The 19,296-nt window shown below is 43.1% G+C and overlaps 1 protein-coding gene across 1 annotated transcript in view; it reads right to left on the bottom strand.

The window, feature by feature from the left end:
* Window positions 1-19,296, bottom strand: part of lancl2 (LanC lantibiotic synthetase component C-like 2 (bacterial)) — a 62,330-nt gene that overhangs the window by 26,544 nt on the left and 16,490 nt on the right. The window contains exons 3-6 of the mRNA XM_083936469.1: window positions 19,004-19,211; window positions 14,198-14,345; window positions 3,787-3,933; window positions 2,600-2,782 (exon numbers count right to left, since the gene is read on the bottom strand). Of these exons, the coding sequence (XP_083792595.1) occupies window positions 2,600-2,782; window positions 3,787-3,933; window positions 14,198-14,345; window positions 19,004-19,211 (686 nt within the window). The remainder of the gene's footprint in view (window positions 1-2,599; window positions 2,783-3,786; window positions 3,934-14,197; window positions 14,346-19,003; window positions 19,212-19,296) is intronic.

Here is a 19,296-nt window from a genome sequence, read left to right as displayed (position 1 = left end):
GTCCTCAATGCTAAGAAATACAGACAGATACATCATGCAGTACCATCAGGGAGGTGTGTGATTGGCAGTAGGACGAGCCAAAACATACAGCCAATGTCAGAACTATCTTCAGCGTATAGAAGAAGATGTCCTGATGAAGGGGTGGTGTGGCCCCACAGAGCCCTGATCTCAGCATAATCCAGTCTGTCTGGGATTCCATGAAGAGACAGAAGGATTTGAGGAAGGCTACATCCACAGAAGATCTGTGGTTGGTTCTCCAAGATGTTTAGAACGACCTATGAGCTGAGTTCCTTCAAAAACTGTGTCCAAGTGCACCTTGAAGAATTGATGCTGTTTTGAAATCAAAGGGTGGTCACACCACATATTGATTGGATTTAAGTTTCGCTTCTGTTCAGTCACTGCATGTTGATATTTGATGAAAAACTATGAACACTGCTATTTTTGAATGTATTCTTAGTTAACAGCATTTTTTCCACACCTGCCTTAAACTTTTGCACAGTACTGTAAACATAACAGCACTTTCACTACAGTTTCAATATCTCTATATGTAGAATATCTCACAGACATGAACAAAATGTAGATATTTATACTAAACACTTTTGGTTTTGTTTCTGTGGACAGAATGTCAACATTCTGTTTAAAATAAATATAAATGATATTTGTAATGAAATGAAACATTCTGTTATTTGTTTAATTATTATTGCCATTTTATAAAGGCAAACTCAATGTAGAAAGGCAGGCAGTTTAATAACTGCTACTGGTGTCGACAGTCGTGTGCCAGTTTCAGAAAGGCAGCAACAACACAGTCAGTACTGGTGTCGACAGTCGTGTGCCAGTTTCAGAAAGGCAGCAACAACACAGTCAGTGCGTTTACATGTTTAAAAACAAGGGCATACCCCAGTTTCTCAAACACCATGATATAAAATAAACCAGGAAGCAACGGCGGCAAAAACAATGTGAAAAATGTCTGTTTGTGATTTTGACAAAGGGGAATCGGAACAAAAGCCGTATTCAGTCCAGCTTTATGTTGGCGGAGCTACACAGGTTAAAGAAAATGAGCCGGCACGCTATAACAATGTTCTTTCCATTCTTTCCATTTCTAACAATGTGAGTGTGAGTGTGTGAATTAAGTTCAGTTTTACTCATTTAGCCACTGGCTAGTTAGCCATCTGGCTAATTTTACCATGCTTTGAGGCAACATTGGAAAAAACTCAAGCGTGCGCTCAGCTGAACGAGTAATCTCCACCAGGATGAAGCTCTCTGGAGACCCAGTCTCTTAAATGCAGAATCCACCCAAGGTGATTGTGATTTGATAAAAAAAAAAATATATATATATATACAAACAGGCATTACTGAGCCACCAGGCGCCCCATGTACCGAGGGTAGAAGTCCTCGACGTAGCGGCTCGGGTTCGATTCCCAACTGCGGTCCTTTGCTGCAGGTTGCCCCCCTCTCTCTCCTCCATTTCACTCTAACCAAAGAACTATCTTTAGAAAAGAAATACAAACAACCCAGAATGCTTTTCCCCTATCCCAGAATGTTAACTTAGAGTTAATGCAGTTATATTTGCAAGGTTTGTTGTTTGTCTAATGGCCAAAATACACAGAGTGTGTCTGCAGCACGGCAACAACATAGAGTACGTCCACTGTATCCAACTACAGCTGCTACATGGACCACTGAAACCACTGTTTAAAATGATCAAGGTTTACCTTGTTGTACCAGAGGGCAATGTGATGCAGAGCTTCCAAACCTGCAGAACAAACTGCATTATCACTTTACAGAACTCAGTGTGCACTCAGTGAAGCTACAAACTACTGAGGGAATCTTTGTAGCACGTAAACCCCTCCAAATATGGTACCTGTCCATTCCCCATTGATTTTTGCTGTACACATTCTTGAAAAGTGTCACACACAAGGCAAAGGTTGTTTTTTTTAGCATTCGGCCCCTTAAACATGTAGACACTACAGCTGAAACAGCTGACCTGAAATGTTCGCTGAAAAAATACATGCTGCCATTGAGCAACAAAAAATGAAAGATCTATTGTGTGTTCTGATAATAGTGAGACAGTGAGAAGCAATAGTGTCTCTCATTGTGCTTTGCTCCTGTGTGGTGCCAAAGAGACTCTTTATTAGTGAGGAGAATGAGAATGCGAGAATAGCAGAACATTAACTGCCAAGTGGATTCCTAATGGGCCAAGACTAGAGTGAATTAGCCTACAATGCATTACTGCAGTTTGTGTGTATTAAAAGCCAGGCTATTCAAATAAAAGAGAGTTGGTGTTTAGTCAAGAAGGGAGTATTAATGCTCCATCTTTGCCATAATCTTCTCACCAGTTCAACAGTGACAAGATAAAGTGTGTGTTTAATAAAATTTATTTAGCTCTTTTACAAGTGTTCGCTTAAAGTATCAACTACACGTTTCAAAACATCTGTAACACAATATACTGTCCACAAGATGCCAGTGTTGGACAGGGTGGTCTCATAAAGAGCTTTCATATCTGGTCATTTCAGTCAGATAGTGATGCTGTTGGACTGCTGTTGAACTGTTGATATTGCTGCCCAAGGGGAACCACATAGAACAAGGCATGAACCAGTCTCACCTTATAAGCCATGATGAGCATATGGATGACACCAGGGGCTCCGTGGCACCAGTGAACCAGCCGGTCACTCTCGTTACTCAGTGAAGATGGGAAGTTCCCCGAACGAAACCTCTTGTGGCGGACATAATCAATGCTGGGACGGATCAACTCAGACAGAACGTCTGGATGGACCTTTGCTCCTGGCTGGAGAGAGCCAGACAAAGTTAGAGAGAGTTTATTTTAATTATTACTGCTCTGATGATGAAAGATGGAGTCAAAACTGGAGGGAGGAGAGTAAGAGGGGGAGTTTAGCAATTGATATGACTGTAGAAACTCATAATGTAGTATCTGTGCATAATGTAGTAACATTATTGTCATATTATACAGGCACTGCTGGTCCTTACTCCTGAATCTTGTCATCTTTCCAGTTAGGAGAGGCGTCTGATTTAAGCCACCAATCTGAGGCAGCGCTGATCTCAGGCAGGAAACGCACACAATAAATACAAAATAAAATCGTACTGAAACTTCCTGTGAAGCAATCCTTTTTTTGGCAAACTTAACACATTATGTGGGACGCGCACATTGACCCAGACCAAGGTTAAATCTGCATAAACTTAGGCCAGAAGATTTGCCCGTTGTCAGTCAATTGAATGGGCATTATCAGTTGTTATTACTACATTAGTATTGAGGCGACATGACACGGCTCTACCTGCTAGTTGCCTTAGAGGGCCGTTACCACATATTGTATTTGTAAACTGGGTCAGCCATCAACGTAACTGTAAACATCTGAGTGATGATGTATCACGGTAGGAAATAAAAAGAGTCAATAGGCTGGCGTGGTGTTTCTGTCAGACACACACAGAACTTTCACAAAGAAGACCGGAGTTCATGTCAAGTATGAGATGATGGCTTTTTGACTCAACTTTCTTCCCTAGTACCACGGCGCAAATGTTAGCCAACACTGAACAGCTCAAGCATCAACACATCAATCATGTGGTTAGTACAACCGCACTGCACTTCATTTTACTCCATTTTTCAAAGTGGTTCCATGGTTGTAGTAGTCTCTGCATGTTTCTTCTGTTTGTACAGTATCATCTTGTATATAAATATACAAATATTTAAGTATTAGCTTACACCACACACTGAAATTTTGACCAAGACATCACAACAGCAACAACCAACTAGTAAGCCCATTCAGCCTGTTTTACCTGCATGAGCATGTAATAGATGCCAGCCAGGCCATGGGCAGCACCAATATACTGCTTCTTGTGCCATTCATAGAGCAGAGGGCAGCGATCAGTCTTCTTCTGCTCTGCTGACATGTTCTTCCCTGATTCCATGATGGCTGTCACCACCTGAGGAATGGAGAGGGAGAAAAAGATGCAGAAGGCAAATGACAGAATGTCAGTTCTCTTTCTGGGACCTGAATTCCTACAGCTTGCCAGTGTTAATCTTATATCCTCAGGTGTTTAATGTGGAGAATGTTCACTGAGAATTGACTAAGACAAAATTTAAATCTGCTTCTTGTAGGTTTGACATGGATTGTAGTGTTTCCCCTTGGTTTACAGTGTTGGTTTCAAGCACAACAAAATAAAGAAAGAATTTCAGTTTGTTTAATTCTGTTTTACTTGTTTTTTTAGGAGTGAATCATCTTCTCAAACTAAATATTAAAGGATCTCTGATAAGTTTCAGTTTTGTTTTTCCTGTTAGGAGTGGAGCCTCTTCACAAACAATTTAACAAACGATCTTTGAACAAATGAATCTCCAACGAGGTTTGAGTTTTCTATTGTACACACGCGACCATGTAGAGACAGAATTTACATGCTGTCGTGCAAATAAGATAAATAACATACAGCTGTTTAGTTTGTTTACTAAACGGACAAGGTATAGAGCTGTTCTATAGGAAAGGGATCCTTAAATGACTCCTGTAGGGATCTGACGCTGTTCATAAAATGCAATTTGAGGGGGGAATGATACTCAAGGTGCATTTACACCTCTGCCACATTCACCCTTTCACAGACATTCACACAGATGGCAGTGGACATCTACATACCATCTAATCTACTCTAACCATTCACACACCAATGCGCAGCACGGGGAACAACTCAGGGTTCAGTGTCTTGCCCAAGGACAATTTGACATGCGGACCAGAGGAGCTGGGGATCAAACCACCGATCTCTTGAATGGAGGACAACCCACTTTACCCCTGAGCCCCAAAAGGGTGCTTCTACTCAATACTGAGCAACAGGTATGAATAATAATGGCCATGTGATATTTCAGTTTTTGTTTTTTATTAGTTTGCAAACATTTCTACAATTCTGTGTTTTCCTGTCCAAATAGGGTGCTGTGTGTACATTAATGAGGAAAAGAGCAAATGGCTGCAAATTAACAAAGAGTGAAAAATTTAAGGGGGTCTGAATACGTTCCTTACTCACTGTATGTTCTAGGAGTTGTACAGAGATGGTCAGGGTGGATATGCAAAGCGCAGGGCTACAAGATGGACTGAAGACTGGGGTTCACATCCTGCATCTTGTGTGTCCTTGTGTGTTTAGGCTAAAAAGACACTGGTTAAGGTTTGGAACAACAATGGTTTGGCTAAATGTGACTCCTGGCTTTTTTAACATCTGAGAAAAGTGGTCCCTAGCCAGGCCTCCAGGAAGTGCGCCAGACTTTGAAGCCAATTTGACACAGTGGCCAAACGATGGAATTACAACTTCTGTCAGTCAGGTGATACCATTGGGCCCAAACAGGCTTTTTCTCCATCGACTTACATGGTGAAGAGACATCTGTAATTCAGTGGATGCATTTGTTTGAGTATCACAACCCCCGCAAAATGACTTGTGTCAATATCAGAGTTTGCTCCATTTGGTCCACTAACATTTGGAAAGTCTCGGGTGATGGAAGTCTCTGGTGTTCCTGCTCTATAGGCCCAACAATCAACCAGGTATTTTTAGACACAGCAGTTGAACTTTTTTGGCATCATGCACCACTGAGCAACTCTCATAGGAATGAACAAGGCTCAGTATCGAACACTCTATCCAGTTCTCTTAAAACATCCCTGCCCCTAGCCTTAAAGTGTAATTCCGGCACAAAATCATCCCATGGTCTTTTTCAGCACTTACATACATCAAATAAGCCATCAAGACAGTTTTATTTATTAATGGAGAAATTCGGGAGAGTCTCTAAGAGCCAGACGTGGCTAACACTGATTAGCTTGCGGCGAAGGCATTAAAACTGCTTTTTTTTAACCACAAATACTGCTCAAAATAAAACCAAACCTCTGCACTAGCATGATAAGAGTCCCTACACAGAAAACAAAGCACAAACAACGTAGTTAGTGAACCCAGAGTTTATTAAAAGAGTGTTTTGAAAGACTTACCTACTGGCCCCTGTACCAGCTTCTCTCATAGTAAAGTCCATTCAAGTGGATTATTAAAGTCAATCCAAAAGGAAGGAGCCCATTGGTGCAAAGCAAAACTTACTAATGCACTGAACCGCATTAGAACTTGGCTAATCAAATCATGCCTTAAACTAAATACATCAAAAACAGTCAGCATGTTCTTCTCAAAAAAGCAATGCTGCCTTCTGATTGACTCTCAACTGTCCTTTAAATCCCATGTTAAAAAAGTTAAGTATGGTTTAAGTTCAACTTATCAAATTTTCACTTTGTTAGAAACAATCACTGATGCAGCGAAGTTTCTGTCAAATTTAGTCCTTAAATCTGATAAAGTAATCATTGTTGGACATTTTAATATTCATGTGGACCTTGATAATAATAGCCTTAGTATTGCGTTTATCTCTCTATTATATTCGATCGGTTTTAGTCATAGTGTACATAAACCTACTCACTGTTTTAATCACACCCTTGACCTTGTTCTGGCTTATGGTGTGGAATTCAAGGACTTAATAGTCTCAGACCATTATTCAATAACTTTTAAATTCATATTACAGGACTACTCACCTCTGGGCAAAAGTTTCTACACTAGATGTTTAACTGATAGTGCTGTAATTAAATTTGAGGAAGCGATTCAATCTGCATTTAATTTAATGCCTTATTCTAATATGCCAGACTCCTGCACTAACGTTAGTTTCTTGAATTGATCACCTTGTTGACAGTGTTGCAGGCTCACTACGGACAACACTCAACTGTGTTGGTCCTTTAAAAAAGAAGATAATGAAACAGAGGAAGTTAGCTCCATAGTACAACTCACAAACCTGTGAATTAAAACAAGTGTCCTGAAAATTGGAAAGTAAATGGCGCTCCAGTAAATTGGAGGAATCTCGCTTAGTTTGGCAAGAAAGTCTCAAAATCTATAGGAAGGCCCTCAGGAATGCCAGAGCAGCCTATTACTCAACTTTAATAGAGGAGAATAAGAACAATCCTAGATTTCTTTTCAGCACTGTAGCCAGGCCACAGCTCTATTGAGCCATGTATTCCTATAACCATTAGTAGTAACAACTTCATGACCTTCTTTAATGAAAAAATGATAACTATTAGAGACAAAATCAACTTGCTTGGCACTAATTTTTATTCAAACCCAGGAACCTTAGAAAAACAACTGTACGACATGATGTATACTTGGACTGCTTTTCTGCAGTTGACCTTAACAAATTAACCTCTACTATTTCCGCCCAGTCTTGATCCAGAGTTACTAGCATACTATAGACCTATATCTAACCTTCCTTTTCTCCCGAAGATCGTGAAGAAGTGAGTCGCCAATCAGCTGTGTGACCTTTTGCATAATAATGAGTTATTTGAGGACTTTCAGTCAGGATTTAGAATGAATCATAGCATTGAGACAGCACTGGTAAAAATGACTAACAACCTTCTAATAGCTTCAGATAAAGGACTTGTCCCTGTACTTGTTTTACTAGATCTTAGTGCAGCCTTCAACACTATTGACCATCACATCCTGCTAGAGACTGGAGCATCTAATTGGCATTAAAGGAACCGCGTTAAGCTGGTTTAAGTCTTATTTATCTATACATGTTAATGACAAATCCTCCATGCACACTAAAGTCAGTCACGGAGTCCCTCAGGGTTCTTTCCTTGGACCGATTCTATTCACCTTATATATGCTTCCCATAGGAAATATTACAAGGAAGCCCTCCATAAATTTGTATTGTTATGCTGATGATACACAATTGTATTTGTCGATCAAACTAGAAGAAACCGATCAGTTAGCTAAACTTCAAATGTGCATTAAGGAAATAAAAAGCTCAGTTAAAATTGAAGTTATTGTAATTGGCCCCAAAGGCCTCCGAAACTCAATAGCTAAAGATATTGCTACTCTGGATGATGTTATGTTGTCCTCCAGCACCACAGTAAGGAATCTGGGTGTTATTTTTGATCAGAGTATGTCCTTCGATTTTCACATAAAATTTACGACAAGGACTGCATATTTTCACCTGCTTAACATTGCAAAAATTAGGAACATTATGTTTCAGAAAGATGCAGAAAAACTAGTCCATGCTTTTGTAACCTTTATGCTGGACTACTGCAACTCCTTATTATAAGGCTGCTCCAATAAGTCTGTTAAGAGTCTCCAGTTGGTCCAAAATGCTGCAGCTTGTGTACTTACTAAAACAAACCGAAGAGAAAATATTTCTCCTGTATTAGCTTCTTTGCATTGGCTACCTGTAAAATCTAGAATAGAATTTAAAATCCTTCTTCTTACCTACAAAGCTCTTACTGGTCAGGCTCCGTCGTATCTTAAAGAGCTTATAGTACCATATTACCCAACTAGATCACTGCGGTGTGAGAATGCAGGGCTACCTGTCGTTCCTAGAGTCTCCAAAAGTAGAATGGGAGGCCTTCAGCTACCAAGCTCCTCTCCTGTGGAACAAACTCCCAAGTGTTATTCGGGAGGCAGACACTGTGCCCATATTTAAGAGTAAAATTAAAAGTTTCAAACTTTCCTTTTTGATAAAGCTTACAGCAGGGGCTTACAATCCCTTAACAATGTTGTTATTTTTAAAATGATTTTGTTCTGCTAAATGATGCTGCTATAGGCCTCGTCTGCCGGGGGATAATACTTTTCCTGATACCCTGAGCTTCTCTCCTCTTTGTCTGTATCATTCATGTCTCATAAATGCATGTTACTAATTCAACTTTTTCCCAGGAGTTGTTTGTGCTTTGTCGTTTCGCAGGTCTCGTGGTGGTGCCTGCTGCTTCCTGCTGCTATTATTACTTTTACTCATATATACTATCATTAGTCTAATAAACTATAAAATTTGTAGCCATCAAAGTCAGACGCTAAAGCTAACTGTTTAACTGTCCGATGTGGTTCAAACATCTCTGTATGCAAACAGTTCACACTGGAGACATCAACTTTACCAGAACTTGAGCCCGGAGACATTAACTTAACCAGAACATGAGCTGGAGACATTAACTTTACAAGAACATGAGCTGGAGACATTAACTTTACCAGAACGTGAGCTGGAGACATTAACTTTACCAGAACGTGAGCTGGAGACATTAACTTTACCAGAACGTGAGCTGAAGACATTAACTTTACCAGAACGTGAGCTGGATACATTAACTTTACCAGAACATGAGCTGGAGACATTAACTTTACCAGAACGTGAGCTGGAGACATTAACTTTACCAGTACATGAGCTGGAGACATTAACTTTACCAGAACGTGAGCTGAAGACATTAACTTTACCAGAACGTGAGCTGGAGACATTAACTTTACCAGAACATGAGCTGGAGACATTAACTTTACCAGAACATGAACTGGTGGTCAGTAAGTATGCTGATCAACAACACCAGGAGGCCATTTTGTCCTGACACAGCTGTTCAACTGAAAAAAAGGATGTGCCTCAGGGCCTGTCCACACGAGGACGCGTTTTTCCCTAACCGTACATTTTTAGTATTTTTTAGGCCGTCCATCCTCACACAGCCAGTGTTATCAGAGCCTGAAAACAAGATCTTTTGTAAGGTCCCAGAGTGGGAAGATCTGAAAACGCCCCCCTTGGCATTGTCGTCTGAACGGCGAAACCACATACTTTGTTAAAGGATGGCATCATCGGGGCGATGACCTCTAACCCTGCCGTGTCACATAACAACAACAGTGCTGCTGCGTGAGAGGAGAGAGATGGACCCACAGACTATTTACTGAACTGGACTCTGAGCCACATGCATGGGAATGAATTAGGCCGATCACAGATTTCTCCCTTTTCCCTGATGCTCTGAATAAGGTGCTCTCTAGTCTCTTTTTCTAAATAAAGTTCTTAGAAGGTGTGAAAAGTCTCTAAATCTAGTGAGATAGTGCCGCCTGTGACTGCTTTGCGACGGTGAAGGGGCTCACAGCAGCACCCTCTGCTCGTTACTAACTGCAGAGTGATTGGTGCATCAGAGTCCAAAACACCACAGAAGTCTCCACTAACACATGGGGCGGCTGTGGCTTGGTGGCAGAGTGGGTCGTCCTCTGTTTGAGAGATTGGTGGTTCGATCCCCATCTCCCCCCGGTCCACATGTCGAAGTGTCCTTGGGCAAGACACTGAACCCCGAATTGCTCCCCGTGCTGCGCATGGGTGTGTAAATGTGGTGTGAATGGTTAGATCAGATTAGATGGTATGTATCCACTGCCATCAGTGTGAATGTCTGTGTGAATGGGTGAATGTGACAGACACTGTGAAGCGCCTTGAGTAGTTAGATGACTAGAAAGGCGCTATATAAGTACAAGTCCATTTACCAAGTACAAGTCCATAAACAGTGGACAGATTTCTCTCTAGGATGGAGGAGATTTGGGAAGTCTCCAGATTTGGAGAGAAACTCTCCAGTGTTTGCATTATGATTCTACACAACAGTGGCTCTCCCCGTCTCTTCTTCTCTTTGTTGGTGTATTTCTGTTGCAGTTACAGCGCCACAGATGTGTATTACAGCTTTTTTATTCAGTTTCACTGGTTTCCTGTGGACGCAGAGATTTCTTGAGTTGAGTCCGTGTGGACGGAAAACTTTTTAAGAACGACAAAGGTCGTTTTTCGATCGTATTGACGTACCCTCAGATTAACATGATGTCGATTATCTATTTTAAGTCATTCAGTACTGGTAATATAATTATCGCATGTACATTTTTGTCAATAATTTTTAATACATATTGTAATTTACATTAGTAGAGAATGGTCTGATTATAGCACAGACCTCCATCAGGTCTGGGTTATTTGTGTTGTATTTTATAACATGTTAAGAAGACAAAAATATATTTTATTTTGACTTTTAAAGTTTAGGTGTTTTGATTAATAAAAAGAAAGAAATATATGAAAAAGTTCCACTCCAATTTTATTCCATTACTTTTGATGTTTTAGTTTTTCCGCCGTGGTATCGTTTTAGTATGGGTATCAAGATATTCTAGGCAGGTATCGTACCAAAGTCCTAATTTTTGGATCACTTGTAACACTAAACCCGACAGATATTTCTCATATTAATATTGTAGGACAACATCTGCAGTAGTATACAGTATAAACATGTTTTAGGACACTGGGTTGCACCTCAAATTCAGCTCTATGGTAAAATGGTTGGACATAGTTCTCTGCACCTCCATCATTGTTTGGTTTGGATCGGCCACCAAACAGGACAAGAACAGACTGACACGGACAATCAGGACTGCATAGAGAATCATTGGTGTCAAACTGCCCACTATCCAGGACCTGCACTCATCCAGAGTCAGGAAAAGGGCAGTTCACATCTCTGCAGACCCTTCACACCCTGCACATCACCTCTTTGAACTTCTCCCCTCTGGCAGGCGTTACAGAACTCTGTACACAAAAACAGCCAGACATAAAAACAGTTTCTACCCCCAGGCCGTCACACTGCTGAACAATTGACCCCACCCGACACATCACACACACATGCCAGACATACAAGACAAATGCACCTAATGCACCTTATGTATATCATTGTAAAATAATATAACAAAGATATTTATAACAGCCTGTTCACTTTACTTTGCACAATTATTTTATCTTTCTATTTTAAATTTCTCATATTTAGTTGATAACCTATTTTTAATATTACCTCTATTTTTTATCTTAAATTATTGTTCTGTGTTGTTCTGTGTTGTTCTGTTATTGTTCTGTTATTGTTATTGTTATTGTTATGTTTAGGTTTGTCCTGTTAAATGTTTGGAAACTGTGAGTAAAGCATGAGCCGGAGTCAAATTCTCTGTATGTCCAACATACTTAGCAATAAACCTGATTCTGATTCTGATTCTGATTCTGATATTATTATACATGGTTATGTGCAGATTGGATTCAATTCTTAATTGCTGATCAAGGACCTTCAGATGGGTGTATGTCCGGTTGGTGGCCGGTTTTAGTAGAAACATATTCAGGTTGTGTTGAGGATGTTTTCACAAGCAATACTGTGGGTTTATGTTGCCATATGTGAGTGTGTTTGTGTGTCTTTGTGACTAGGGGGCTGGAGGTTCTGAGTCAGCAGTTTATGTTAGCAAGATAAAGTGAGTGAAAAAGAAAGGAAAAGTGTTCTGCTGCAGCAGAACTCCCTCCCTCATGACAGAGCAGATTTACAGCCAGCTTGTTTATTTACACATCCCCTATTCTAACTCACCAGACAGACCGTTGGTATAAAGCCTGCAATTGGACACCCATTTCAGATGGAATTCTCCCCTTTTGCTTTCTCCACTATCTGTTTTGCAATGTATCTATTTATCTGTTGCATCAGGGGCACAGCACTGCCAAAAACGAAGAAAGAAAGAATTACAAACAAGCCAGAAGGTCTTTTACCTGTACCACAATAAGCCGTAGAGCCAGACTATTTGCTAACGCTGACATACCGATGCACATCCAACCCATGCTGAGTTCATATGAGTCAGCCATCACTTGTTTGTTGTCACTGTTAGTAGAGAATCCATTCTGTAATGCCAAACTTGTTTAAAAAACAACATGAATCTTTATGGGCTTTCATATCAATTGGCAACTGATTTAACAAGGCGGATCTGATCCAAAAGTTCTTAATAGGACACAGTACCTTTAATATTTGGCTAGGTGGGGTCAGTATATGCTGACACAAGCAGTCGCTGGAGCCTGAAAAGAAACAGCATAATGTCGAGTCCATTGGTTTGCCTGCATACTGGCCACCATTAGTCGGCCTAATAGTGCCCTATGTGTCTCATCATCAAGAAAGGGACGATTCTTGTGATGACACCCCGAAATGCCAGTCTAATGTATCAGTAACCCCTCATGCCAACCATGAAACTGGGCATGTGTTTTGGCCCTCTCTGTCTTTGGCCCAGCTCTCAACTGGCCTCCTCTAATCCCTTGACCCGGAGGTGGCTGTTAAATGTAAAATCTGTACCAAATCTGTAGTAAACACTCCACCTCACACCAACGTGAACCTTTCGCTGCCATTGTTGTTGTTGTTAAATGTCCGCGCATGGTCCGTCTTTTTTTTTTTCTATCTCCGAAAAGGCGCACATAAAATGACGTGAGAGCCACCGTAGGCGTTGTGCTCGCGCTCATACACGTACACGTGCGCATGCTCGTGCTCGTACATGTGCAAACACGCTCTACAAAAGCCCACCACTCTCAAACGGGCTGTGGACGGCCAACTGGCCGCAGCTAGGTGCGGAGCGGTTGCACTGACACTGGTCAAACGCACTAGGCTCTACCCGAAAAAACCTGTTTTGGCCCGGTGCGGAAGGACAGTGTGAGTGCGCCCTAGGGTGCCTCTGGGCCAGAGGGTTGATTCCTCCAACAGAGAGGAACAATAGAGATCCATTTGAAGATGAGTAAGTGTTTTTACTTCACAAAAACGATGCGCAATTGTGACCAGCTCGGCAAAAGTGTGCTTCTGTGTGCAATGCCTAAATTGGTCTGTGTATCAATAGTCATTAAATTGATTTGACAAAATTGACTGTCCATTAGTAAAGTATGACTTTGTATTGGTTATTTAGTTATGTATGATTAGTGTGCTTCACTTAATAAATGAGTTACCATCAGAGCCCAGTGAACAGCTGCCACCAACTCCTTTTCTGCCCCCATAGATTACACTACTTTTGTGAACCTAAGACTTTGGTAAATTAATTTCAATCACCCAAACAGCTTGTCCACATGAATAAATGAATATGTTTTCATAAGAGATATGAAGAATTTGAAAAAGCGGAATTCAGTTTTCAGCCTTTGGGCCAAAAAAAAAAAATCTCTTTACACATTGCTCCAGGACAAGTTTGTTCTGAACATTTCCATATAAAACACTACAGAATTATGTTATATACAAGTACCCTTAAAGAGTGAATTTTAAAAAGTATGCAAAAATCGAGAAAATAGCCTTAGATCTTAGCAAGTTAAACACCCACCTGGGGTCGAAGCCTCTTTGCCCACACCCACAAACAAACCATCCACACAGCAAAATAATAAGAAAAGAGAAAATCCAGGCAGAATAAAGAGGGATTACTTTTGTATGACCATCAGATCAGATGATGTATGCCTCTTCTATGTGGCATCTACTGTGACCTTTCATCTAACCCTGAACATCTCCTGTCCCCAACGCTCATGCCTCTAACAAAAGGGGGCAGAATGGTAAGAAGTTAAACTGTAAAAACTGGAATACCTAATGGATATATTTGAGGGGAAAAAAGCATGTGCACATCTCACCTTATTTATGATACTCTCATCCACAGTGTCAGCTGCTATCTCTTTGTTAATGTAGAGCAGTGCATAAAGGTAGCCGGCCCGGCCATACAGCAGCTCATCTGGCATCTCAGAGTCTGGACTCAGCACTGACCGCTGCAGCTGGAGAAGCCTGACGGACAAACACAGGCTATGGTGACACAGAAATACGGTTCAAAATCAGAACTCACTTTTTCCTACACTGTACATAGAGTGTCATGATAAGCTGTCTGCAAGATGACACCACAGGTGGCAACCTCAGTAGGTAGTCATTTTTATGTTTTTGTTTATTTGATCTACAGGGAGAAGTTTTTAACACCCAGCAAACTTTTTCACTGCTTTTGACCTAACCAGTAGGCTTCAGAGTGCTTTTAGTTAGAGGAGCAGTTATCTATCGGATTTGCAAGGTACAGAGGAAATGAGTCAGACTGCTTGTTAAATTGCGACAGCGAGATTTCGAACTGCGCTCCCATCAATACATCTGGTAGACGTCTACTCTCTGAACAACAAGATGGATGAACTGCTGGTCTTCAACAGAGCAAACGCAGGCTTTTCCAGATCTGCTATAGAGCTCCCTCCGAACGGACCGCGTTACAGAGCTCCCTCCTAACGGACCGCGTTACAGAGCTCCCTTCGAACGGACCGCATTACTGAGTGACCCCAGAGTGAGGAGAAGAGCAAAACACATACGTAAATGAGAGCAAAACGTAGTACAGACTCTAAAACTCTTAAATGAAAACACTATGCTGCAACACATCTTTCAGTTTAGTTAAGGCATGATTTTTTTAAGGATTCTGGTATTCTACAGTCATGAATAATCAGAAACAGAATCTGAGCCTGCACCTCAGGAGAGTCCCTGTGCTGTGAAAGAGACGTCCTGCCTTTTGCCCTTGACAAAGACGCTGCGTCCCAGTGGCCCTAAGGCCTAAGGCTCTTCTGAAGGTCGCAGACACCAACAGACTGAACAAACTGATGAAGAGGGCCGGTGATGTCGTGGGGGAGGAGCTGGACACCCTGACGACTGTGGCAGAGAGGACGATGCTGTCCAGGCTCCGGTCTATCTTGGACAATGTCTGCTACTCTCTCTTTGACAAACTGGCTCAGCAGAGGAGCACCTTCAACAGAAGACTTCCGCACCCAGATGCACCACAGGAAATCTTTCCTGCCTGTGGTCATTAAACTAAACAATGCATCCCTTGGAAACTCTGTCACCCCCTCTCTGTGATTTAACTAACTATAGACAATCTGTTCGATTGCACATTAGTCTGGTAATTTTGATCTTGTATAGATTTCTGAAAAAAATGTTCGAATATATGTTTTCGTCTGTATAATATTTGTTGTTTGTATATCTCATCTCATCTTCAACCACTTATCCAGGGACGGGCCGCGGGGGCAGCAGCTCTAGCAGGGGACCCCAAACTTCCCTTTCCCGGGCAACATTAACCAGCTCTAACTGGGGGATCCTGAGGCGTTCACAGTCCAGTGTGGAGATATAATCTCTCCACCTAGTCCTGGGTCTTCCCCGAGGCCTCCTCCCAGCTGGACGTGCCTGGAACACCACCCTAGGGAGGCGTCCAGGGGGCATCCTTACTAGTTGCCCAAACCACCTCAACTGGCTCCTTTCAACTCAAAGAAGCAGCGGCTCTACTCCGAGTTCCTCACAGATGGCTGAACTTCTCACCCTATCTCTAAGGGAGACTCCAGCCACCCTACTGAGAAAACCCATTTCGGCCGCTTGTACCCGCGACCTCGTTCTTTCGGTCATGAACCAGCTTTCATGACCATAGGTGAAGGTAGGAATGAAGACTGACCGGTAGATCGAGAGCTTTGCCTTCCGGCTCAGCTCTCTTTACGTCACAACGGTGCAGTAGAGCGATTGCAATACCGCCCCTGCTGCTCCGATTCTCCGGCCAAACTCATGCTCCATTGTCCCCTCACTCGTGAACATGATCCTGAGGTACTTGAACTCCTTCACTTGGGGAAAGGACTCATTCCCCACCTGGAGTAAGCAATCCAACGGTTTCCTGCTGAGAGTCATGGCCTCAGATTTAGAAGTGCTGATCCTCATCCCAGACGTTCCACACTCGGCAGCGAACCGATCCAGTGAGTGCTGAAGGTCACTGACCGACGATGCCATCAGGACCACATCATCTGCAAAAAGCAGAGACAAGATCCTCAGCCCACCGAACTGAAACCCCTCCCCACCACGACAACGCCTCAATATCCTGTCCATGAAAATCCCGAACAGGTTTGGATGACAAAGCGCACACCTGGCAAGGCCAACCCCCACCAGGAACGAATCCGACTTACTGCCGAGGATCCAGACACAGCTCTCGCTTTGGGTGTACAGAGATTGGATGGCCCACAGAAGTGGCCTCCTCACCCCATACTCCCGCAGCAGCTCCCACAGTATCTCTCGAGGGACCCGGTCATATGCTTTCTCCAGATCCACAAAGCACATGTAGACTGGATGGCATACTCCCAGGCCCCCTCCAGGATCCTTGCGAGAGTGAAGAGCTGGTCCGTTGTTCCACGTCCAGGACGGAACCCACATCGTTCCTCTTCAATCTGAGGTTCGACTATAGGACGAACCCTCCTTTCCAGCACCTTGGAGTAGACTTTACCAGGGAGGCTGAATAGTGTGATACCCCTGTAATTGGCACACACCCTCTGGTCCCCCTTTTTAAATAGGGGAACCACCATCCCAGTCTGCCACTCCCTTGTCAACCAAGACAGCCCCTCCAAACCCAAAGCTTTCAGCACTTCTGGATGAATCTCATCAATCCCTGGGGCTTTGCCACTGTGGAGTTGTTTGACAACCTTAGTGACTTCCGCCAGAGATATTGACAATGATTCCATATCAGTCTCCAGCTCTGCCTCTACGAAAGAGGGCGTGTTAGTCGGATTAAGGAGTTCCTCATAGTCCCTCCTTCCACCGCCCGATTACCTCATCAGTTAAGGTCACCAGTGTCCCGTCCTTACTGTAAACAGCTTGGACAGTTCTTCGTTTCCACTTCCTGAGGTGTTGAATGATTTTCCAGAAGCACCTTGGTGCCCCCCGAAAGTCCTTCTTCATGACTTCTCCGAACTCCTCCCACACCTGCTGCTTTGCCTCTATCACAGCAGAGGCTGCAGCCCTTCTGGCCCGTCGGTACATTGCAACTGCCTCCAGAGTCTTCTGGGATAACATATCCCGGAAGGCCTCCTTCTTCAGTCGGACAGCTACCCTGACCACCTGTGTCCACCACGGTGTTTGAGGGTTACCGCCCCTTGACACCGAAGACCTTGAGGCCACAGCTCACCGCTGCAGCTTCAGCAATGGAAGATTTGAACGTTGCCCACTCCGGTTCAATGCCCCCAACCTCCACAGGGATGCCAGAAAAGCTCCGCCGGAGGTGTGAGTTGAAGATCTCTCGAGCAGGGGCTTCCTCCAGACGTTCCCAGTTCAACCGCACTACTTTGGGCTTACCTGGTCTGTCCAGAATCTTCCCCCACCCTCTGACCCAACTCATCACCAGATGGTGATCAGTTGACAGCTCTGCCCTTCCCTTCACCCGAGTATCCAAAACATACGGCCTCAGATCAGATGATACGATCACAAAATTGATCACCTAGGGTGCTCTGGTACCACGTACACTTATGAGCATCCTTATGCTTGAACATGGTGTAAGTTATAGACAATCCGTGACTAGCACAGAAGTCTAATAACAGACGACCGCTTGGATTTAGATCAGGGAGGCCGTTCCTCCCAATCACGCCTCTCCAGGTGTCTCCATCATTGCCCACATGAGTGTTGAAGTTTCCCAGCATAACTATGGAGTCTCCTACTGGAGCCCCATGCAGGACATTTAGGGTCTCCAAGAAGGCCGAATACTACTGTACTGAACTGCTGTTCGGTACATATACACAAACAACAGACAGAGTTTTTCCCCCTACCACCCGCAAGCGTAAGGAGGCGACCCTGTTGTCCTCGTACATGTGCAAACGGGCTCTACAAAAGCCCACCTCTCTCAGGCGGGCCGTGGACGGCCCTCTGTCCGCAGTTATGCGCGGAGCGGGTGCACTCACACTGCTCAAACGCACAAGGCTTTAGCTGAAAAAACGGTTTTAGCCCGGTACAGAAGGACAGTGTGAGTGCGCCCTAAGTAACTTGTCCAGCGGATTTTGCTAAGATTTAATTGGCTGTTGCAACAGGTGTGTTACGTTCTAAAACCAGCTACTGGAGATTTGACAAGTTGAATTGCAGGCGACAACATCAGCCGGTTTGAGTCCAGACCAGACGGGTCATTTCACACCGCTGCAACTTTACCTGCAACGTTCTAACACTGTTTCGTCAATCATTTGTCTTAACTGGGCTTTAAAGAGACAGGCACTAAAACAGAGCATTCAGACAGAAGATGAATACAGGTGTATTCAAACAGACAGTATGAGAAAAATAATGTTGTTTTTTGAACATTATATAATCTAAATGTGAAGAAACCCAAAATACAAATCAGCACAATAAGGGGCCTTTAAAGAAATACTTTACCCATTTTAATCCAGGTTTGTGTAATGGCAGTTTGAGCATTGTGTTTGGGGATTTCGGCATATCACTGATGCTCCGTTCCTCTGGAACTTAAGCCATGGAGACAGGCCAAACACTGTTCATCTGAACACAACGCCCACATTGCCATGACACAGACCTGGATTAAGATGGGTAAAGTATCTCTTTAATAAGGTGATGTGGCCCACATTAGATGCACCGTGTTGAACAACTACATCTATACTAACATTCACATCCCAGACCCTCACCTGGACAGACAGTCTTGGCTGTCAACAGTGTTGTTCAGTTTGTGGTGAACCACGGCACCAACTGCCAGCGGCCCCGCATCACCACACAGGAATGTCACTTTACGGCCATTCAGGATCCTCATGGTCCTTTTCACATAGTCCAGTGCCCTCTGCAGGTGGGTGGCCTCATGGGACACCCGGTGCAGCTGGAGGTACAGTAAGGCAATGCCTGTAGTAAAGACAGTACACTGGGGATCAGTGATGTGTTGAACACATGGAATTGGTATGTCGTCAGTTTTATAGTGGTGGCAACA

Source organism: Echiichthys vipera (assembly GCF_963691815.1).
Source record: "Echiichthys vipera genome assembly, chromosome: 21".
Taxonomy (NCBI): Eukaryota; Metazoa; Chordata; class Actinopteri; order Perciformes; family Trachinidae; genus Echiichthys; species Echiichthys vipera.
This window is presented reverse-complemented; position numbering and strand designations above follow the sequence as displayed.